This window comes from Balaenoptera physalus, assembly GCF_965194825.1.
Source record: "Balaenoptera physalus genome assembly, chromosome: 1".
NCBI lineage: Eukaryota > Metazoa > Chordata > Mammalia > Artiodactyla > Balaenopteridae > Balaenoptera > Balaenoptera physalus.
The window spans coordinates 129,123,974-129,147,840 of NC_138882.1; the positions used below are offsets into that span (position 1 = coordinate 129,123,974).

Below are 23,867 nucleotides of genomic sequence, written 5' to 3' on the forward strand. Positions count from 1 at the left end.
TAGGTGGTCACAAAACACTGAGCTGATCTCCCTGTGCTATGCAGCTGCCTCCCACTAGCTATCTGTTTTACATTCGGTAGTGTATATATGTCCATGCCACTCTCTCACTTCGTCACAGCTTACCCTTCCCCCTCCTTGAGTCCTCAAGTCCATTCGCTATGTCTGCATCTTTATTCCTGTCCTGCCCCTAGGTTCTTCAGAACCATTTTTTTTTTTTAGATTCCAGATATATGTGTTAGCATACGGTATTTGTTTTTCTCTTTCTGACTTACTTCACTCTGTATGAGAGTCTCTAGGTCCACACACCTCACTACAAATAACTGAATTTCGTTTCTTTTTATGGCTGAGTAACATTCCATTGTATATATGTGCCACATCTTCTTTATCCATTCATCTGTTGATGGACACTTAGGTTGCCTCCATGTCCTGGCTATTGTAAATAGAGCTCAATGAATATTGTGGTAATGACTCTTTTTGAATTATGGTTTTCTCAGGGTGTATGCCCAGTAGTGGGATTGCTGGGTCGTATGGTAGTTCTATTTTTAGTTTTTTAAGGAACCTCCATACTGTTCTCCATAGGGGCTGTATCAATTTATATTCCCACCAACAGTGCAAGAGGGTTCCCTTTTCTCCACACCCTCTCCAGCATTTATTGTTTGTAGATTTTTTGATGATGGCCATTCTGACAGGTGTGAGGTGATACCTCATTGTAGTTTTGATTTGCATTTCGCTAATGATTAGTGATGTTGAGCATTCTTTCATGTGTTTGTTGGCAATCTGTATATCTCCTTTGGAGAAATGTCTATTTAGGTCTTCTGCCCACTTTTGTATTGGGTTGTTTGTTGTTTTGATATTGAGCTGCATGAGCTGCTTGTAAATTTTGGAGATTAATTCTTTGCTTCATTTGCAAATAATTTCTCCCATTCTGAGGGTTGTCTTTTGGTCTTGTTTATGGTTTCCTTTGCTGTGCAAAAGTTTTTAAGTTTCATTAGGTCCCATTTGTTTATTTTTGTTTTTATTTCCATTTCTCTAGGAGGTGGGTCAAAGAGCATCTTGCTGTGATGTATGTCATAGAGTGTTCTGCCTATATTTTCCTCTAAGAGTTTTATAGTGTCTGGCCTTACATTTAGGTCTTTAATCCATTTTGAGTTTATTTTTGTTTATGGCATTAGGGAGTGTTCTAATTTCATTCTTTTACATGTAGCTATCCAGTTTTCCCAGCACCACTTATTGAAGAGGCTGTCTTTTCTCCATTGTATATTCTTGCCTCCTTTATCAAAAATACGGTGACCATATGTGCGTGGGTTTATCTCTGGGCTTTCTCTCCTGTTCCATTGATCTGTATTTCTGTTTTTGTGCCAGGACCATACTGTCTTGATTACTGTAGCTTTGTAGTATAGTCTGAAGTCAGGGAGCCTGATTCCTCCAGCTCCGTTTTTCCTTCTCAAGATTGCTTTGGCTATTTGGGGTCTTTTGTGTTTCCATACAAATTGTAAAACTTTTTGTTCTAGTTCTATGAAAAATGCCATTGGTAGTTTGATAGGGATTGCATTGAATCTGTAGATTGCTTTGGGTAGTATAATCGTTTTCACAATGTTGATTCTTCCAATCCAAGGACATGGTATATCTCTCCATCTGTTGGTATCATCTTTAATTTCTTTCATCAGTGTCTTATAGTTTTCTGCATACAGGTCTTTTGTCTCCTTAGGTAGGTTTATTCCTAAGTATTTTATTCTTTTTGTTGCAGTGGTAAATGGGAGTTTTCCTTAATTTCTCTTTCAGATTTTTCATTGTTAGTGTATTGGAATGCAAGAGATTTCTGTGCATTAATTTTGTAACCTGCTACTTTACCAGATTCATTGATTAGCTCTAGTAGTTTTCTGGTAGCATCTTTAAGATTCTCTATGTATAGTATCATGTCATCTGCAAACAATGACAGCTTACTTGTTTTCCAATTTGATTCCTTTTATTTCTTTTTCTTCCCTGATTGCTGTGCCTAAAACTTCCAAAACCGTGTTGAATAATAGTGGTGAGAGTGGGTAACCTTGTCTTGTTCCTGATCTTAGAGGAAATGGTTTCGGTTTTTCACCATTGAGAACGATGTTGGCTGTGGGTTTGTCATATATAGCCTTTATTATGTTGAGGTAGGTTCCCTCTATGCCTACTTTCTGGAGAGTTTTTATAAGAAATGGGTGTTGAATTTGTCAAAAGCTTTTTCTGCATCTATTGAGACGATCATATGGTTTTTATTCCTTAATTTGCTAATCCCATTGATTGATTTGCGTATATTGAAGATTCCTTGCATTCCTGGGATAAACCCCACTTGATCATGGTGTATGATCCTTTTAATGTGCTGTTGGATTCTGTTTGCTAGTATTTTGTTGAGGATATTTGCATCTATGTTCATCAGTGATATTCGCCTGTAGTTTTCCATCTTGTTTAATTTGTCATTTAAAGCTTGTGTTTCCTTATTTATTTTCATTTTGGATGATCTGTCCATTGGTGAAAGTGGGGTATTAAAGTCCCATATTATTACTGTGTTACTGTCGATTTCCGCTTTTATGGTTGTTGGCATTTGCCTTATGTACTGAGGTGCTCCTCTGTTGGTTGCATAAATATTTACAGTTGTTATATCTTCCTCTTGGATTGATCCCTTGATCATTATATAGTGTCCTTCTTTGTCTCTTGTAATAGTCTTTATTTTCAAGTCTATTTTGTCTGATATGAGAATTGCTACTCCAGCTTTCATTTGATTTCCACTTGCATGGAGTATCTTTTTCCATTCCCTCACTTTCACTCTGTATGTGTCCCTAGGTCTAAAGTGGGTCTTTTGTAGACAGCATATATATGGGTCTTGTTTTTGTATCCATTCAGCCAGTCTGTGTCTTTTGGGTGGAACATTTAATCCATTTATATTTAAGGTAACTATTGATATGTATGTTCCTATTACCATTATCTTAATTGTTTTGCGTTGGTTTTTGTAGGTCTTTTCCTTCTCTTGTGTTTCCTGCCCAGAGAAGTTCCTTTAGCATTTATTATAAAGTTGGTTTGGTGGTGCTGAATTCTCTTAACTTTTGCTTGTCTGTAAAGGTTTTAATTTCTCTGTCAAATCTGAATGAGATCCTTGCTGGGTAGAGTAATCTTGGTTGTAGGTTTTTCCCTTTCATCACTTTAAATATGTCCTGCCACTCCCTTCTGGCTTGCAGAGTTTCTGCTGAAAGATCAGCTGATAACCTTATGGGGATTCTCTTGTATGTTATTTGTTGCTTTTCCCTTTCTGCTTTTAATATTTTTTCTTTGTATTGAATATTTGATAGTTTGATTAATATGTCTCTTGGAGTGTTTCTCCCTGGATTTATCCTGTATGGGACTCTCTGTGCTTCCTGGACTTGATTGACTATTTCCTTTTCCATGTTAGGGAAGTTTTCGAGTATAATCTCTTCAAATATTTCCTCAGACCCTTTCTTTTTCTCTTCTTCTTCTGGGACCCCTATAATTCGAGTGTTGCTGTGTTTAATGTTGTCCCAGAGACTGTCCTCAATTCTTTTCATTCTTTTTTCTTTATTCTGCTCTGCGGTAGTTATTTCCACTATTTTATCTTCTAAGTCACTTATCTGTTCTTCTGCCTCAGTTATTCTGCTACTGATTCCTTCTAGAGAATTTTTAATTTCATTTATTGTGTTGTTCATCATTGTTTGTCGGCTCTTTAGTTCTTCTAGGTCCTTTTAAACATTTCTTGTATTTTCTCCATTCTATTTCCAACATTTTGGATCATCTTTACTATCATTACTCTGAATTCTTTTTCAGGTAGACTGCCTATTTCCTCTTCATTTGTTTGGTCTGGTGGGTTTTTACCTTGCTCCTTCATCTGCTGTGTGTTTCTCTGTCTTCTCATTTTGCTTAACTTATTGTTTGGGAGTCTGTTTTTCGCAGGCTGCATGTTCGTAGTTCCTGTTGTTTTCGTGCCTGCACCCAGTGGCTGAGGTTGGTTCAGTGGTTTGTGTAGGCTTCCTGGTGGAGGGGACTGGTGCCTGTGTTCCTGTGGGTGGGGCTGGATCTTGTCTTACTGGTGGGCAGGGCCGTGTCCGGTGATGTGTTTTGGTGTGTCTCTTACCTTATTATGATTTTAGGCAGCCTCTCTGCTAATGGGGGGGGGTTGTGTTCCTGTCTTGCTAGTTGTTTGGCACGGGGGTTCCAGCACTGGAGCTTGCTGGCATTGGGTGGAGCTGGGTCTTAGCTTTGAGACAGGGATGTCTGGGAGAGCTCTCACCGATTGATATTATGTGGGGCTGAGAGGTCTCTGGTGGTCCAATGTCCTGAATTCTGCTCTCCCACCTCGGAGGCTCAGGCCTGATCCCAGGCCGGAACACCAATACCCTGTCAGCCACATGGTAATCATTCTTTCCAGTGGTGGACCAACAGTGAGACAGGGAGAGTGGTTTGTCCAAGCTAAAATCCAGCTGGAGGAGGTCATGGAGAGGACATAATGGCTGGTTGAACAGAGAGGTGGACCCAGGCAATTCCGCGACTTGACGGTTGGGTTAGTGGAGGCACATTCCCCACAGCAACATTTGTTATTTTGACCATTTCTGTGAGCCATCCAAAATGTTAGAGAAATATAATAACTTGTAGTTTTGCTAATATAATGCACAGATTTGAATTTCAAGCCTTGAAGCTGGTGTGCTTGACTAAGTCAGTAAACTAAATAGTTAGTGGGAAGGTGAGCAATGGAAAACAGGAAGAAAGAGATGGAAAACTTGTCTACACAATACTAATTTTAGCTCTGACAAGAAAAGGGAAGGAGTGGATGGGGCACCTCTGCTGCTTACCTCCTCCTCCATTATAGGAAGAGTGGTTAATATTGGGTAGTGTTTGGAAGCAGAGATTAAAGCAGTCAAGACTTAGGTGTAGGCTATAGGTTCAGGTGCAGATGACTGAGAGTGAAAATGGCAGGCTTGGTGGCTGAAAAGACCTTGGAGAGAAGGGCCAGTAGCAGGATGTAATCCCAATGCCTTTCTGTAAGAAAAGAGTCAGGGGCTTTAGAGAATTGATTGGAGAATGTCTAGAACATTAGCCTCTGTATCTCTTTGATGTTCTGTTCTCTGATTTTTGCATTTAAGTGGACATTTAAATTTTTCAGTTAAACCTTACTACGTTTAAAGGAGAAATTACATACCCTAGTGCTGTTCTTCAATTTAAGAGTTTGCTATGGTCTCTGGATGGTTCCATTTAGAATTTCAAGGGCCTATTTTATGTTAGTTATTTGCCATAAATATTGAACAGCAATAATGAGTGCATGCATTTAACTTAATTATCTGAGTTGATTAAATTATCAATATAAAACAAAACACACCATTAAATTCTTTCAAATGCCAGTTCACATAGTTTCAGGGTAATGCAGAATTATTAAAAGCAAAGGTTCATGTCACACCAATTGGGTTTGACTTCAAACTCCACTACTTACTAGCTGTGTGACCTGAGACATGTTACTTAACTTCTTTGTGCCTCAGTTTCATAACCTGTGAAACAGGTATGTTAATAATATGTATCTTGGAAATAATGTATGAGATAATGCCTGTAATGTGCTTATTTTATTAGTGCAGTGCTGGAGATATACCAAGTGCTCAATAAATGTTATTTATTATTGTATTATACTAAACCCCATGTGACTTACATATATGAGCCTATAGCTACCTAGCTCAACCCTTATGTAACATGTCTGTTGCTGTTGAGTTCCTGTCTCTGCAGTGCAGTTTGAGTTTTATTTCTAATAATATAAGGGCAGAATACCTGGTATCATATAGTCTTATAATGCCAAATATTTAAAATTTGGCAAATTGAAAGTAATTCAGAAAGTCTTGATGGTCCAACACCTGTGGCTAGCATATTTATTATGATTAGTTTTGTAGAGCATTGGTGGCGAGATTTGTTAACTTGGCAGTTCCTCAAGACATGGAAGAAAAGGAAGAAGAAAAGCCAAAAGTAAATTACTCTGCCATCAAGCTAACAATTATATAACAAAATTTGTTGAATTTGTTTGGTCCAGTAGTCATTAGATTGCTGCAGAAGAGGTAACCCACAGAGCATTCTGAATAATTTATGTCAGGAAAAAAAAGTAACACTTATGAGCAGAAACTCAGAGATTTAAGAGAGCATCAAAGATCTCTGTGATCCTCAAATCCCCAGTTGCTTTAATTTCAACTACTATTCTAGATTGGGATGATGATATTATTGAAGATAAGCTTGGTGTAGGTTGCTAAAGATGCTCTAAGGTAGTATTATCTGATTAGTAGTGTGGTTAAAGAATGTATAGCAATTTTAAGTGAATGGTTTAAAAACATTTTCACCAATACAGTAATTTATTTAAATTTCATTTAGTGAAAAATTTTTATTATGGTAATACCAGCCTGTTATAAATGAAAAGTTATGCTTTTTGAAATGTCATACTCTAATGGTCTAGAGCAGTGAAAGATTATTTATCTATTTAAAATGTTTATTTTTTTTTTTCACCCATTGGTTACTGGTTCCTAACTGGGCCAACGAAGAATTTCAGGGAGGAGGGTAAAGAATGGCCGAGCAGCCCTGATACAGGGCTTACCTGTTCCTTCAATGTTAGACAAACATAATAATGGGAAAGTATTTATTTCAGACCATTTTCCACTCACATATGTTTCTAGAATTGGGTTTCATGCCTTCTTTTTTGAGAGGTTTTAAAATTTCTTTTTCATTTTGATGATCTTTAAAATCTATTTAAGCATGATCTATTTAAGGTATTCTATTAGATCAGACACCAAATAGTGGTAAGGGAAGAAAATATTAGCAGTTTTTTTTTTTAACCTATAAAAGAATGAAGTTGTGCTTCACTAATATTTATTATATATATTTGAAATAGCAAATGCATATGACTTTCAAATTAGTAGATATATATATACATGTGTGTCCTCACATTTTTTTTAACTAACAGGAGTGAGTGTATGATTTAAACAATGTAGAAACTACTTATATAAATAACCACTGTATTTGTTTCAAACCCAGTTTGAACTTTATACAATTTCAGTGCTCACCTTTTGGTTTTGTGCTGAGAGAAGGCCATACCATATGCTTTGTTGTGCAATGTAGGTTTTGCTGGGCCTTGAATAAAGTGTGAGAGTTGAGTCATCACACATGGTACTATAGGATTGCCAAACTGTAAGAATATCATATTCTTCTATCAATTGGATATATTTGAGGGATTTTTGTCTTAATTTTAATAAGATAACAAAGCAACTTGCTATCGTTATTTATAGGAATGTAGTAGTGTGTCTTCAATGTAGATTTTTTTTTGTCTTGATTCTCGCAGTGATTGTTTTGATACCCACTCAGTGAAGACTTAAATAACTGCTGTGATGCTAACCTGATAGTCAGGTGAAAAAGGCACTTTAAGGAGATAACAAGTTAGATCTCATGATAACTGGTGTTCAAAGAGTGTTTGTTGGCAAAAGGCTTAGTTAAATATAAGATCTGATTATCCTGAACAGTAAACAGAGCATGGAAATTATGAATGGCATTTTGTGCAACATACTTCTGTGAACAGATGTATTCTATATCATCAAATTATATTGTAGTATGGATGTCAAAATATAGAAAAAAATGAAGTGTAGAACCAGGCCTGAAGTTAACCTCTTTCTCCTGTTAAATACAACAGCAGTCATTTAATTTCAGCAAAATAACATCATCCTTCAAATAGAATTAATGTTCTTAGAATATTATTAGTTTAGTAGCTTTATTAGAATCTGCTTTATAATTTTGTATTTATTTTTAGTTTTGTAAGAAATATAAGCCTAAGGAGTTTATTTTCGTGTATATATTTAAGTATCATTTTACAAATAATTTTACGCTTGGGCCAGGTGAGAGTTTTTTTTTTCTCCAGAAAAGAGTTCTGAACATTTCTTAACTTTCAGAAACAGTGCATTAGAATATGTGGTTGAATTTCTAAACCTTTGAAAATTCAGTCTGTTTTCTGTCCTGTTTTTTATTTATTATCTACAGATATAATGAATATTTTTTATGATATATTGATTATGTTAACCAAAGGTTATAGTACTTATATTGAAACTCAAAATTATCCATAGGAAAGTGTTGATTGAATTTATAATTTTAAGCTGAAGTGACTACTTCTTTATGAAATTGACATTGTATAGATATTAAGTAATCATTTCATTTCAAGGAATGAAATTAACCAACCAAAAACATGCCCTAAAGGAATATTTTTATTTTTATATTGAGATTTATAGGTCAGTTCATTCTTGTTTAATAGTGGCTTATAACAGAAAAGATATGATTGATAATAACTTAATATAAATCATTTTAAGTTATTAAAATGAGAAGATATATTTTCCATTTTAAGAGGAATAACTTTCACCATTCTGTGAGTATGAATCAGTAACAGCTGAAGATCTGATCTTTGAATGTGGCAGGGTTGGAACCCTTTCAAAATAGAAACCTAGCCAATTTTCAAGAAAAATCAGTGTTTCAGTTCTGAACTTTAATGTATTTGGACGATATGCAGCAGAACATTTTCTTCTTGCTATCTCTTTCCAAACTAATTACATATGCCACATTAATTTTTCCCTTATGTTTGGGAAGCTCAAGTATATGGTAGAATAAAGAATTGCATGATTCATGTTCACCAGTTTTAATGGAAAGATTAAGATGAGAAGCATTTAAGAGAGACTTTGTAATTTTCTCTCAAAGAAAATAAAAGCAAAAATGAAAATGTTTCATTCACTCAATGAATGTTTATTGAATACCTACTATATGCCAGGCTCTATTACTAAGCCTGAGTGATACAGTGGTGAACAGGACAGATAAAAGTCCCTGCCCTCAGAGAAATGCTCATATTCTAATGGGGGGGGTGGTGGGAGAAGATGGGGATTTCAGATTCGTAAATGACCTATAGAAAAACAAACTTGAAGTGAGAATAGAGTACCTTAGCTGAGATTTGAATGATATGAAGATTTGGGAGGAGAGAAGTCTAAATTTGGTCAGTAGCCCCTGAATTGGGAAAGGCTTGGCATATTCCTGGAACAGTATGGAAGTAGCATAGTGAACATGGGTGCTAGGGTCTGAAGTTAGAGAGACAGACAGAGACCACATTGAGCCTTTTAGACCATGTAAGGAGTTTCTGTTTTCCTCTAATTACAATGGGGAATTCTTGAACGGTTTTAAGTGAGAAAGTTTAGTGATTTGACTTGTTTAAGGAAGGTCACTGTGGTGGCTCTAAGGGGAATGAACCATGGGAGGGTGAGAGTGGAAGTGGGAAGCCAGGTGGGAGCTAATCCAGCACCTAGTCCAGCATCATCTAGAGATGATGGTTGCTGGTGTCAGGGAGATGGAGTGGAGCCACTGAAGAATGACTGCATTGGAGATGTGTTCCTGTGGTACAGTGACTGCACTTGCTGATGGATTGCATGTTTTCATACTTAAGCATATGAGATTCTGAAAAGTAGATTCTTTGGACTATCATAGTTTAACTCAGTAAGTCTTGAGAGTTTCAAATATTACTAAAATTAAAAAAAAATGTTTTGGGAGGACAGTGTAGCTCCTTCATCTTAGCTTCCTTTTGCTATACGGCATAAAGTATACTCTGTTGGGAAAAAAATTTAAGTTGGTTACTTTCAAGTTCTGCGGATAAGTTCATGACAGATTGTTCTAATTTCTCTACTTTAAAACTTATACTACATAAAGATATGAAAAAAATAATTACAGCTCTTTTAAATATATCCTCAGTAATTATTTTGAGTTATTTTTAATAAATAAAGAAAGAATGAAGATAATTACCACATTATATAAATAGAATATATTTGTTTTTACCTTTCTGGTTTTATTTAAATAGTACACTATATTTACTGAAATTTTTTTTTCCTAGTCACATTGTTCTGATGCTTGCAGATGATATGGCATGCAACCCTAGAAATCCTAAACCAGCTACAGTGTTTAGTCACAAGAATATGGAATTAAATGTGTATGGCGATGATGTGGAAGTGGATTATAGAAGTTATGAGGTAAATTGTTTAGTTGAGCAACATTTTTGAAATGTTTTCACTTTTAAGCTCTAAAATAGTGGTAGAATAAAATAATCTTATTCTTTTTCTTTAAACTTTGTATATGATTGTCACTGAAACCTTGCTATAATTCTGTTTCTGGAGTTCATATTAAGGAAACAATATATGAGTAAAACTATCACAGCATGAATATTTCATATATGTATCTAGGATAGAGCAACTTTATCTTGGCTTCTATATTAGAGTATTTTATTAAGGTTTAATATATCAACATTCTTTTATAGTAAGTGTATTCTTTGTTTTTCATATTTGCTCTAAAATTTCAAGTTTTATATTTTTAGTAAGTATATTGTGAAAATATTAAAGTGACTAACACTACTTAGAGGTAATCACTTTTAATATGCTTCCAGTGTTTTTAGCATGCATGATTAAAAATAAAAATGTAAATTTGAAAAAATGGCATTATACTATATTTTCTCCCTTTGAAACTTCATTTTAAATTTAATAGATTGTATGTTTAAAATGTGAAGTCTTCCTTGATGAAGTCTTCCTCAATAATCCTTCCCCTTTTACCAAGTCTACCAAAAGTAAGACACAATTTCCCATGTTCCCAGACCTGTTTTGAAGCAATTTAAAAAGAATATCTTTTCCCAGGCTGTAAGCTGCTTGAGGACATGGCCTGTATCTTATGTATCTTACACCTAGAGAGTTCCTGTAGCCCTCTGAAGGCACTCAAAAATGTTTGTTCAACAGTTAAATGTTTATGAATGTTGGACTTTTTCTTGTTTATTTAGTCATTGTAAAATGTAGACCAAATACTTCCCTTTCTTGTTAGCCAACAAGAAGTCCTGTTAAAGAAAAACACTTAGCATTTTGCTGTCTTCCGGGAAAAATGTAAACCAAATAGCTTACACACACACACACTTACATACTCATGATCTAGGGAAAAGTCGAACAAGAAAGCTGGATTGATTTTCTGCTTTTTAAATTTAGATCTGTATAGTATAACGTCTAATTAGCATTATACTCCCAAGACCCTAAATATCTTTCAAAGGATCCCAGATGTCCAGAAATTCCTGGTTGGGAAATCTGGTTTACAGTGTTATGAATTTTTCACATGTTAAAGATACCCCTAATGAAATTTAAGTAACAAAATGCATTAAAAAATCAAAGATGCATAATTTGGGAATTATTTATGGATCTATCCTTATGATTTTATTTTTATAATTTATTATGGACCTATCTTTCATTGTTAATCTAGAATTGACTGAGTAGTTGCACATATTAATTGCAATAGTTATAATGTTGTTGAATTTATTTATGTTTCTATATTTTGTATCTTCCCAAAGAATTGCCTGTGAAGACAATACTTTGTATAGTATTTGAACTTTTAAATGTATAAGTAACCTATTTTTCCCCAAGGTAGTTTTTATTTGTTAGTTTTTAGTATTTTTTAAAAAATGGAAACAAAGTTAGTTTGAGGTATACATTTAAATAAATATATTTTAATTGAGTTATATTTCTCTTTAGGTTTTATTTTCAGTTTATGCTGAGTAATACATAGAGAAAGAAGAAGGAATGTTTTTGAAAGTAAAAAACAATTATCAGGTTTCCCTCAATTCTATTTCATCTGATTTTTCACTTTTTTTTCAGGTAACTGTGGAAAATTTTTTACGGGTATTAACTGGGAGGATTCCATCTAGTACGCCTCGGTCAAAACGTCTTCTTTCTGATGATAGGAGTAATATTCTTATTTATATGACAGGTAATTTCATAATTTAGATATTTAATGATAGCATATGTTGCAACTCTTTTCAAAAAGGAATTTGCATGGAAAGAAATTTAAACATCTTAAATTATTTTTGGTTCAAGTAGTTTGATAGTTTGTTATGAAGTTCTCTTTTCTCATAATGTATAACAACTTGAAATGGTATTTGAAAACAGTGTATTACTCATCAACTGATGATAAAACAGGTGCAGAATGATTCTTAGATGTCATACAGCATGACAGTGACCCCTACTTAGTGGTCTTCTTTTCTTTATCATGTTGCATTTATTTACAGCTTTTAAAATACAATCAATTTATAAACTTTCTAAATTAAGCCAGCAGAGTTAATGAAGTCAGGAAAATTTTCATTTTAGTTTATCTGACATTTACAAGAAATTTTCAAGCTTTTGTGGCAAATAGGATGAAGTACAGTCTTGTAGCTTGGCTTTATTTGATGTACTAAACAAAAGGTTTTACAACATTTTTTTCTGAGTCTGTTGGTCCTCTTTCAGGATAGCTCCAGGTATGGGAGAAATTCCAGTATCTAAGATGGAATTGGCAAACCATGGCCCGTGGAAGGGCTACTGTTTTGGAAGTAAAGTTTTATTAGAACACAGTTGTAACCATTTGTTTTATGTATTGTCTGTGGCTGCTTTTACATTACAGTGGCAGAGTCCAGGAGTTGCAACAGAGACCATATGGCTCACAAGTCTAAAACATTTACCACCTGGCCTTTTACAGAAAAAGTTTGCCAACCCGTGTAAGAGAACGGGAAGGTTGATAATTATGATAATATGATAATAAAAATGGTTATAACTAATACTTATTGGGACTTACTATACATCATGCAATATTCTTAATCATTGTGTATATTAGTTCATTTCATCCTCACAACAATCTAAAGATTTAGGTGCCAATTTTCAGGGCTGTCATATATGGTTGTGTGGGTTGTGCACTGCACATAAGTGTCTGGCTTGGGTGGTGAGTGGGAGCTGAGATCTAGTATATGCTTACACTTACTCAGCTGTGTGCCCTGCTATAAAGTTGTGTCTAATGGGAGAGAGAAATATTCCTCTTCCCTTAACCCACCCTAAGGCATAACCACTAACCACTTTTGAGCTTACAGGACTGCTTATATTCAGTGGGAGCACTGATATACACAGATTTTTCTACTTTGTTACCCAGCGGGAAGTACCTTTTTAAAATCTGCACAAAGGACCTATATAGGCACGCTAATGATGGCCTTACTGATACATTTCTTACTTTATATCTGAGGAAACTGAGGCATAGAAAGGTTAAGTTACTTGCCTAAAATAACACAGTCATTAAGTAGTAAAGCTAGCGTTTGTATCCAGGTAGATTGGCTCTATCATGCATTCTAAATGTCATAATCTTCTGGTCAACTCTCATGGGACAGTGGTTGATGATTGTGAACACATCAAGTTTTAGGTGAGAACTACACTTCCTGTTGATATAGCATTTCAAGTATATACTGTGAATAGTGCTAGCTTACCATGGGACTAGCTAGTGTCTTCAACTCCTTTCTCACCAAAAATGTTTGCCTGGTATTTGAGAAATTTTTATCTATGGGAACTCATTTCTGACATAATAATGGAGCCAGTGAAAAAAGTATAAATGTGCTTTTCTAAAACTGAATAATAGAAAATCTCTTAAATATATATTATATCTACTATTTTTTACATAGTCTATCATTATTCTCTTTAATTGGTATAGCAGAAAATTAAATTTATTTGTTTTTACAGTACTTTTTATTTTAGAGTATAAAATAACAAGTGATATTAAAATATTGCCATGAATGAAGTGAATGTTTATATCTGGATGTGTGCAGTTTGCATTAAAAAAGTGTCTGTTTGATCTTTCTGACTCTTCCTATAAGGACATGGTGGAAATGGTTTCTTGAAATTTCAAGATTCTGAAGAAATTACCAACATAGAACTTGCAGATGCTTTTGAACAAATGTGGCAAAAAAGACGGTAATTGACAAATGACTACTTTTCATAAGATAAATTAGTACCTAATTTTTCCATGGTTAGTAGATTTATAAATCTTATGAGATATAAACTTATTTTAATAAGTTATTTCTTCTACTCTAGATTTATGTTTGTTATTTCTATTGAACTGAACTATTTTTTTAGCAATTGTACATTACAGCAGTAGTTTTATTATATTTTACAGAAGTATGAACTGAATTCTTTTTAGAAGAAAAATTTGGGTTTCTTAAAGAGCATGGAAAGAAATTCACCTGTTAAGATCATATCTCTTGTTATTTCTCATCCTGTTTGGAGGAAATAAAAGTCCCACCAACCAAGTTCCCCATTATTTAGGGGGATTGTAACATATATTTATTTTTCATCTTGTACTTATTCTTTTTGCACAATCTCGGGCCCTCCATGTGATAGGAATACATTATTTCTTCTTTGGGAAAAAAGATGCTGAAATTAGGATTAGTATAAAATTCGTAGCAACTCACATTAAGGGTGATATATTGTTAGTAATCCGTGGTAAGCACCCTTTTAGTTGAAAGTTGTCATATGAACTTAAGTGAATTTAAAGTAGCAATTGAACTGCTTTTAAATTAATTACCCTCAATAAATACTTATTGCTTACCTTCTAAACATGTGGCACAGAGGGGAATATGATGCTTATTATGCCTTCAAAGTTTTTAAAATCTAGTAGAAAAGAGAAATGTGTATACGACTCTGCTACGAATTAAATATTCTAAATACTGAATTATAGGCATAAGGAGAATGTGTAGAAGTGTTGAAGAGGAAGCTTTTGCTTGGTACTGGTTTTATCTTATTCATAGCTTATATTTATTGAAGGTATACTAGGTGCTGGGCACTATGTTATATAATGTGTTGTTTTGTTTAATTTTAATAACTCCATGAGGCAGATATTGTTGTTATTCCCATTTTTACAAATGTGTAAATTGAGGCACAGATAGATTAAATAACTTGCCAAACTTTATACAGCTCATAAGTGCCAGTACTAGAATTCACATCCAAGTGGTCCTGTCCCAGAGCTTACTCTCTTAATTGTTTTACTGTACTGCCTGTCATAACCTTAGATGTTTATGATCCCCAAGGGTATCCACAGATTTTTGTCTCAGAACAAATGTGTCGTATTAATTGTGCCTTCTGTCCCTTGCTTAGATAATATTAAGATTCCATGCTTTCTTTTTAGGTGCAGTGTTAGCTGTTTACTTAGATCCAATGTCTGAGAGAAACCTCTGAGAAAATGTTATTTGCTCCCTGTTTTCACCTTCACCAACTAGGCAGCTAAAATATAGAGCTGATTATGTTATTCTTTCACTTTAAAAAAGCCTTTGATGCCTTCTTCAAACTTATAGGATAAGATCCAAACTTTGTACAGGATACTTTACAGATTGACCCTGCCTTACCTTTTTGAAACGAATTTCTCTCCATTTTACCAAATTAACTCTAAATCCAAGCTACACGATACAATTCCTTTTTCCTAAACATTTATACTTTTTTACATTTAGATGCCTTAATACAGGCTTTTCCTCTGCTGGAATGTGCTGTTCCTTTCTTTGTTAAATAATATAACACTCACCCCTCACTGCCCTTGTCAGACATCACCTTTCCCTGACCTGCCTTTCCTTACAGTTTCCTCTGTTTCTTTCTCTTGCTCTTGGAGCACTTTGACTTTGTTAGACTCTAAGCTCTGTGAGGGCAAGGACTACTGTATCCCCAGCTTAGTGTCAGGCACATTGTAGGCCTTCAGTAAAATTTGTAACACTCATCACATTCTGATTTAGTTATATGTTTATATGTCTGTCTTCCAGTTAGATTTTAAGATCTTTGAGTATGGTGACTAAGTCATATATATATTTTTTCTGAATCTAGCTCAGTTTCTAGGACTGTGTGGGTGCCAGATAAATGTTTTTTGAATTGAACCTTTGTTTGGATTCTGCATCTTGTGGCATAGATAAGGGAGGGGGAAGAAGTTGGGGCAGCCACTTTATGGCACAACTACTGCACTCTATTGAGGTGGTTTCCTTGGACAGGTTATACCTTTAATATTTCTGATATTAAATTTGTATTGGGAATTCTATCAAAAAATCTCAAATTTTTAGCTAATGAAATGACTAAGATATGACTTAAACATCTTAGGGAAGTATTGTAAAATGTTAATGTATGTTTAACAGCATGATTCATGTCAAAGATATTATCACTTTTCTTTCAGCTACAATGAGCTATTGTTTATTATTGATACTTGTCAAGGAGCATCCATGTATGAGAGATTTTATTCTCCTAACATAATGGCTTTAGCTAGTAGCCAAGTGGGAGAAGATTCACTCTCGGTAAGTACATTTTTTCTTTCCCATTTGTAAATGGGATTGTCTTTGGAATGTGTAGCTATTTCTAGAATCACTTATATGCTTTATAAATATATCTGTTATTTCTTATTCTTAGACTTCTTTATATCTTAGAAGGAAATTTTGATTACATTTAAAATATTTTGTTGTAATGTAATGATCCTATCTATTAGACATACACTTTTTTTTCCTTTGCTTTTTTATAGCATCAACCTGATCCTGCAATTGGAGTCCATCTTATGGATAGATACACATTTTATGTCTTAGAATTTTTGGAGGAAATTAATCCAGCTAGCCAAACTAATATGAATGATCTTGTAAGTATTTGCTTGATTTGATTATAGCACAATAGCTATGCTAACCTTAATGTGATAAGTGAAGTCTGTTATTCCTCGACTTCTAGGGTACTCTTCCATATGCTGAATGGTGACCTTTTAAAGTGTTTTGAATCTCCCGTTACAGTAGTATCTCTTTCTTTACTACAAGAGGTCTAAAACCTTAGCCTAGTTAACTTGCTATTCCTTGAGGTATTTTTCTATTCTCATTCATTTGCTCATGTTTTTTTCCCTACCAGAAATGTCCTTTTTTAGATTCACATATTGAAATTCTACCTATTCTTTGGGAGTCAAATCAGATCCTACCTCCTCCAGGAGATCTTCCCATAGTCTTCTTGTTGGAATTTATGTAAAATAAGTAAAGCTACTCCGAGCTTTATTTCTTTTTTTTTGTGCCATTTGTCACAGTCTGTCTTTTTTTGGACTTACTAATTGAGTGTAAATGTTTTTCTCACTTAGTGGGAAGTTCTTGAAGGAGAGAGACCTCCTCTTACATATTTTTGTGCACCCTACAACTTCTAGTACCATGTTTTGATGTGGCCTGTTGAATTTAGGTCTACTTTTTTTCCTGAATTTTCTGCACTGATTGTCTCTTTTAAAATAAATCTACTTTGAAGTTGCTATCAAAAGTAAGCAAATAAAAAGCTTGAAATAGCAGTTCTAGACTGGATAATTACTGTGAATTAATGACTTTCATTCTTTTTTCATTAATTTATATCTTAATTCATTCACAAATATTTCTTGAGTTTTTGCTAAGTGACAGGCACTGGCTGTACTCTAGAGATAGAGGCAGATACTGTCCCTGCTTTCATGGAGCTTTGGAATGAATGGGAGACTGAGTAGATAAGGTCCTGGACTCTAGTATTTCATAAACCAAGCAGCTTTGTATTGCTCTCTTTTATTATATAGAAACCTTTCAGGTAGATTTCTATTTATTAAAGAGGTTCAACTCTAAAATTCTGAAAACCACTGCTTTAAGCTATCAGATTTGATAACATCAAACTACTTACTACATTGTGAAGTTTTGAAAGGGAATAACTGCCAGCTAAGAATTCTGTAACCTGCAAGGTTATCATTCAGAATTGAAGGAGCGATTAGGAGTTTTCCAGATAAGCAAAACTAAAAGAGTTCATCACCATTTTACAAGAAATGTTAAAGGGACTTCTCTAAGCTAGAAAGAAAGCTACTAATCAACAATAAGATAACATATTAAATTAAAAATCTCACTGAAAAAGGTAAATAAAAAGGTAGTGGATTAATCATTTATAAAGTCAGTACAAAGGGTAAAAGACAAAAGTCATAAAATTAATTAAAAATACAATACTTAGTTAAGTGATATATAAAATGAAAAGATGTAAAATATGTCATCAAAAATGTGTTGGGGAAGTAAAATATAAAGCTTTGGAATGTGTTTAAAATTAAGTTACTATCAAAGGAAACCATTATATATGTAGGATGTTATGTGTGACCTATGGTAACCACAAACAAAAAACTTATAGTAAATACACAAAAGTAAATGAAAAAGGAATTTAAAATAACTGTAAAGAAAACAGTCAAACAACAAGGGAAGAAAGAAAGAGAAGAATAAAGGAACAGAGATGAACTACAGAAACAGTGAGAAAACAATTAACAAAATGGCAGTAAGTAAATACCTATCAATAATTACTATAAATGTAAATGGACTAAATTCTCCAATCAAAAGACATAGGGTGGCTGAATGGATTAAAAAAAACAAGACCCTTCTCAATGCTCCTTACAAGACACTCACTTCAAACCTTAAGACACTCACAGTCTGAAAGTGAACAGATGGAAAAAGATATACCATGAAAATGAAAATGAAAAGGAAACTGGGGTAGTAATAGACTTCCAAACAAATACTGTAACAAAAGATGAAGAAGGGCATTGCATAATATAAAGGGGTCAGTCCAACAAGAGGATATAACATTTGTAAACATTTGTGCACCCAACATGAGACCACTTAAATATATAAATCAAATAGTAACAGAAATAAAGGGAGAAATAGACAGCAATACAATAATAGTAGAGGACTTAATACCCCACTTAATATCAATGGATAGATCATCCAGACAGAAAATCAACAAGGGAACATTGACCTTAAAAGACACCTTATATCAGATTGACTAAATAGATACATACAGAACATTCCATCCAAAACAAAAACAGCAAAATACACATTCAAGTGCACATGGAACATTCTGCAGGATAGATCACATGTTAGGCTACGGACCAAGTCTCAGTAAATTTAAGAAGTCTTAATAAGTTTGAGCATCTTTTCTGATCACAACAGTATGAAACCAGAAATCAATTATAAAAAGAAAACTGGAAAAAAAACACAAAACATGTAGAGACTAAACAACATGCTGTTAAACAATCAGTGGGTTATCAAAGAAATAAAAAAATACCTTGAGACAAATGCAAATGGAAACACAACATTCTGAAATCTTTGGGATGTTGCTAGCGAAAGCAGTTTCTAAGAGGGAAGTTCATATTAATCTGACCTACCTCAAGAAACAAGAAAACTCTTAACCATCTAACTCATTTAAAGGAACTAGAAAAAGAAGAACAAACAAAGAAGAACAAACAAAGCCCGAAGTTAGTAGAAGGAAGGAAATAATAAAGATCAGAGCAGAAATAAATGAAATAACAGCTAAAGAGACAATAGAACAATCAATGAAACTAAGAGCTGGTTCTTTGAAAGATAAACAAAATTGGCAAATCTTTAGCCAGACAGACTCATCAAGGAAAAAAGAGCCCAAATAAATAAAATCAGAAATGAAGGAGGAGAAATTACAGTCAATATCACAGAAATACAAAAGATCACAAGAGACTATTATGAACAATTATATGCCAACAAATTAGACAATCTAGAATTGGATAAATTCCTAGAAACATTCAGTCTTCCAAGACTAAATCATGAGGAATTAGAAAATCTGAATAGACCAATTACTAGTAATGAAATTAAATCAGTAATCCAAAAAAAAAAAAATGCCAACAAACAAAAGTCCAGGTCTAGGTGGCTTCATAGGTGATTTTGCCAAACATTTAAAGAAGTTAATACCCATCCTTGTCAAATTATTCCAAATAAAATAATACACACTTTGGATAATACACACCACTTATTCAGTTTGAGAAGAAAGAAAGAACACTTCCAAAGTCATTTTATGAGACTAACATTACCCTGACACCAAAACAAAAGAATTGATGGTACAAAAAAAGAAAATTACTGGCCAATATCCCTGATGAATATAGATGCAAAAATCCTCAACAAAATATTAGCAAACTGAATTCAACAATACATTAAAAGGATCATGCAGCATGATCAAGTGGGATTCATTCCAGGGATGCAAGGTTGGTTTAACACCTGCAAATCAATAATGTGATACACCACATTAACAAAATGACTGATTTAAATCATATGATCATTTCAATAGATGCAGAAAAAAGCATTTGACAATTCAACATCCATTTATGATAAAAACTCCTTACAAAGTTGGTGTAGAGAGAATATACCTCAATATAATAAAGGCCATGTATGACAAACTCACAGCTAACATCATATTCAGCAGTGAAAAACTGAGAAAGCTTTTTCCTCTAAGATTAGGAACAATGCAGGGATGCCCACTCTTGCCACTTTTATCCATAGTATTGGAAGTCTTAGCCACAGAAATTAGTCAAGAAAGAAACAAAACTGAGTTATTTGTAGTGAGGTGGATGGACCTAGAGTCTGTCATACAGAGTGAAGTAAGTCAGAAAGAGAAAAACAAATACTGTATGCTAACACATATGTATGGAATCTAAAAAAAAAAAGGATGAACCTAGGGGCAGGACAGGAATAAAGACACAGACGTAGAGAATGGACTTGAGGACATGGGGAGGGGGAAGGGTAAGGTGGGACGAACTGAGAGAGTAACGTTGACAGATATACACTACCAAATGTAAAATAGATAGCTAGTGGGAAGCAGCTGCATAGCACAGGGAGATCAGCTCGGTGCTTTGCGGCCACCTAGAGGGGTGGGATAAGGAGTGGGGGAGGGAGATGCAAGAGGGAGGGGATATACGTATGCATATAGCTGATTCACTTTGTTATACAGTAGAAACTAACACAACACTGTAAAGCAATTATATGCCAATAAATATGTTAAAAAAAAAAAGAAATTAGTCAGGAAAAGAAATAAAAGTCATCCAAACTGGAAAGGAAGAAGTAGCAAAACTGTCACTATTTGCAGATGGCATAATACAGAAATCCCTAAAGACTCTACCAAAAAAACTATTAGAACTAATAATGAATTCAATTAAGTTGTAGGATACAAAATGAATATACAAAAATTGGCTGAATTTCTGTACACTAATAATGAACTATCAGAAAGAGAAGTGAGGAAAACAATCCCTCTTACAATTGTATCAAAAAGAATAAAATACCTAGAGATGAATTTAACCAAGGAGGTGAAAGACCTGTATTCTGAAAACTCTAAGCATTGATGAAAGAAACTGAAGATGACACAAATAAGTAGAATAAATCCATGCTTCTGATTTAGAAGAATTAATATTGCTAAAATGTCCATATTTTCCAAAGCATTCTACAGATTTCATGTAATCCATATCATAATAATAAAGACATTTTTTAAAATAGAACTAGAACAAATAATCCTAAATTTTGTATGGAAGCACTGAAGACCCCAAATAGCTAAAGCAATCTTGAGAAAGAAGAACAAAGCTGGAGCTATCATATGCCCTGATTTCAAACTATGCTACTAAGCTATAGTAATCAAAACAAGTGTGGTACTGGGAGCACCCTTCTAGTTGCTAGATGGGATGCTGCCTGCCCAATTCATGAATCATCTAATAAAGCCAAATACATCTTCAAATTTACTTGGTTGACTTTTATTTTTTAACGGATGGGTGGCAGCGATGAGATTTGAAGTGAACTTGGGATGGCTTTCAAGGAGCAGGAAACACAGGCATGGCACCCTGTGAACCCTTTTCAGTTCACTGTCTTTCTTGCTGTTTCCAAGGGCCATTGGTAAGTTCCTTTTGATTGAGCTCTGTTCTTTTTTTGTTTGAGCTCCTGATCTAATTAGCTTTCCACAGTTCATTGTTTTGAGTGGAAAGCTCCAGTCCCTTGATTCTGTCTCCACATTTGGAACTATGATGGTTTAATATGCACCTCCCCATTTGTTTGGGATCCTTTCCCAGATTCCCTGTTGAGAACTACTAGTTATAGCTGCTGTTCTCCTTTTGCTTGGAATCAGTCCGCAGTCCTCATTCTTTGAGGTCTGCTCGTTCAGTCCTTTCCCCAGTCTCTCTCTCTCTCTCTCTTTTTTTTTTTTTAGTTACCATGGGTTTATGTTAATATGCACATGAAGTAAAGCCCATTGCTAATGGGAATCTCAGAAGCCAAAAAGCTGCAAAGATTGGTGGGTACCAGACATTTAAAAGTTATTAGAGCGCTCATCACCTAACCCAAAGAGTCTCATGTTAGGATAAGTTGGTCACAGAATGGGTTAGACTGACATCTAGGTCACCCACCAACCTTAAGAAAACTTCCATGCAACAATGTACACTGTAAAGCACCGCATAATTCCCAACCCTGCCACAAGTCCCTCTTAGGTATTAGTTTGACTGAGAAAACCAAAGGCCTAGCTAGAAGACATGTGATCCTTTATGTCCAAATAGTTGAGCATACTGCCTTCCATCACATCTGCTTAGTTTATATTTAAGAACTATGAATCCTGGAAGCTGCAGTTATTTAACAAAATGGCAAAGTTTTACTAAAATCAACCTAGAATTACATTGGCCATTAGGAGGAATGTTCCAAATAGGTAAGATCACTTAAAAACAAGGGCTCCCAAGTTAAACAAACCAAATGGAATACCTGTTTTAATTAGTATGCAGAAGTCTCCAAAAGCTTTCAAAATTCCAAAATAACTTCATTAAAAGATTCGTTGCAAAAAGCCAATGAAAAATTAAAGATACAAAAGATATCTAAAACAATGCCTAGGCCTCCCCATTTCACCTTCTTGGGGGTTCATTATCAAACCACTTGCCCAGAGATCAATGTTTCAGCTGTAATCAGCTGGGACACTGGAAAAGAGATTGTTCTCAAGGCCCTGTGCAAATTCTTCAACATCAACTTAAACTCCCATATGGGCCCCTCACAGAGTTGATGAAACAGATTTTTTGGGTAAACTGCTGAAGAATTCCCTTAAACACTTAGGGAACTGAAATTATTCAGAGTCTGGTAAGAACTTAGACCCTAAGCTAGATATACCCAGAGGAAAAGAAACATTCCAACAATAGGTAGATGGGTGTCATTCCTTTTTGCCAATCCCCAAACCTCCTCTCTTCATCTCAAAATACTTGTAGATATTGGGACTTTGGAAATAGAATTGTTCTGCACTTAATCTGTGTCTTTGTGATGTAGATTTCCTATCCCCATCTTCTCTGAGACTTAAGAGCCATTCTTTGAAATGCAATTGTTTCTCATCAGAAAAGAAAAAAAAAAGAAGGGAAGAAATATTTGGAAATTTGGCAGATAAAAAAAAAATCTTAAGTGTCTTCTCCACAAATATTGGTAACTATGAGATCTCCCTTTGCGTCTGTGTGTATCTCCTTATGTATGTTGTAGATATGTGTTGTTTTTTTTTTTTAACCTCTAGATGGTACTGCAGAATTATTTTGTAAAAGAGCTCTATTTAGTTGGTTTGAAGACAAGCTTGTAACGATTGTGTTACTGAGTGCAAGCACGCTCTGCTCGCCGCACAACAGGCCAATAAATCGGGAGACAAGGTGTTGAGGCAAGGAATATGACTTTATTCAGAAAGGCAGCAGACCGAGAAGGTGGTGGACTAAGGTCCCCCAAAAAACCATCTTATCGGGGTCTGGATGCCAGTTTCTTTTATAGAATCAGAGAGGGAAGCAAAGTAAGAAGGCAGAATAGAGAGGGAGAGGCGGGGAGGAAGTAAAGTAAAAAGGGCCATCAGTCTTGGAAAAACATCTCCTGGAATGGCCAGCCTCCAGGAGGGCATGTGTTAATTTCTTTCTTGCAGTCATTTGCAGGTGGGTAGGGTTCCCTGCGGCAGGCCATTATGTATGATTATAATAACAAAAGCAGGGAAAAGCAAAGGCTAAAGTCAAAGAAACAGATCCAACGTGGAGTCAAAATTGGCTCTTCCCTGTTACAGTTGGGCATTCCAAAGTTGTCAGAAATATAACAGAAACTAACTGAAATGCTTTTTAAAATTATGTGATCTAAGATATCTTTTGTAAATAAAAGCTAGTTTAAGGTTGTTGGTTTAATTAAAGCAGAGATGTTTTTAGAGTTATCAGCATTAAATGTAATA

The 23,867-nt window shown here is 34.6% G+C and overlaps 1 protein-coding gene across 3 annotated transcripts in view; it reads left to right on the plus strand.

The window, feature by feature from the left end:
• Positions 1 to 23,867, plus strand: part of PIGK (phosphatidylinositol glycan anchor biosynthesis class K) — a 142,460-nt gene that overhangs the window by 28,413 nt on the left and 90,180 nt on the right. For all 3 annotated transcript variants that reach the window (XM_082420761.1, XM_082420759.1, XM_082420760.1), the window contains 5 exons: positions 9,908 to 10,043; positions 11,697 to 11,808; positions 13,709 to 13,805; positions 16,039 to 16,156; positions 16,378 to 16,488. In XM_082420761.1, coding sequence (XP_082276887.1) covers positions 9,908 to 10,043; positions 11,697 to 11,808; positions 13,709 to 13,805; positions 16,039 to 16,156; positions 16,378 to 16,488 — 574 coding nt within the window. The remainder of the gene's footprint in view (positions 1 to 9,907; positions 10,044 to 11,696; positions 11,809 to 13,708; positions 13,806 to 16,038; positions 16,157 to 16,377; positions 16,489 to 23,867) is intronic.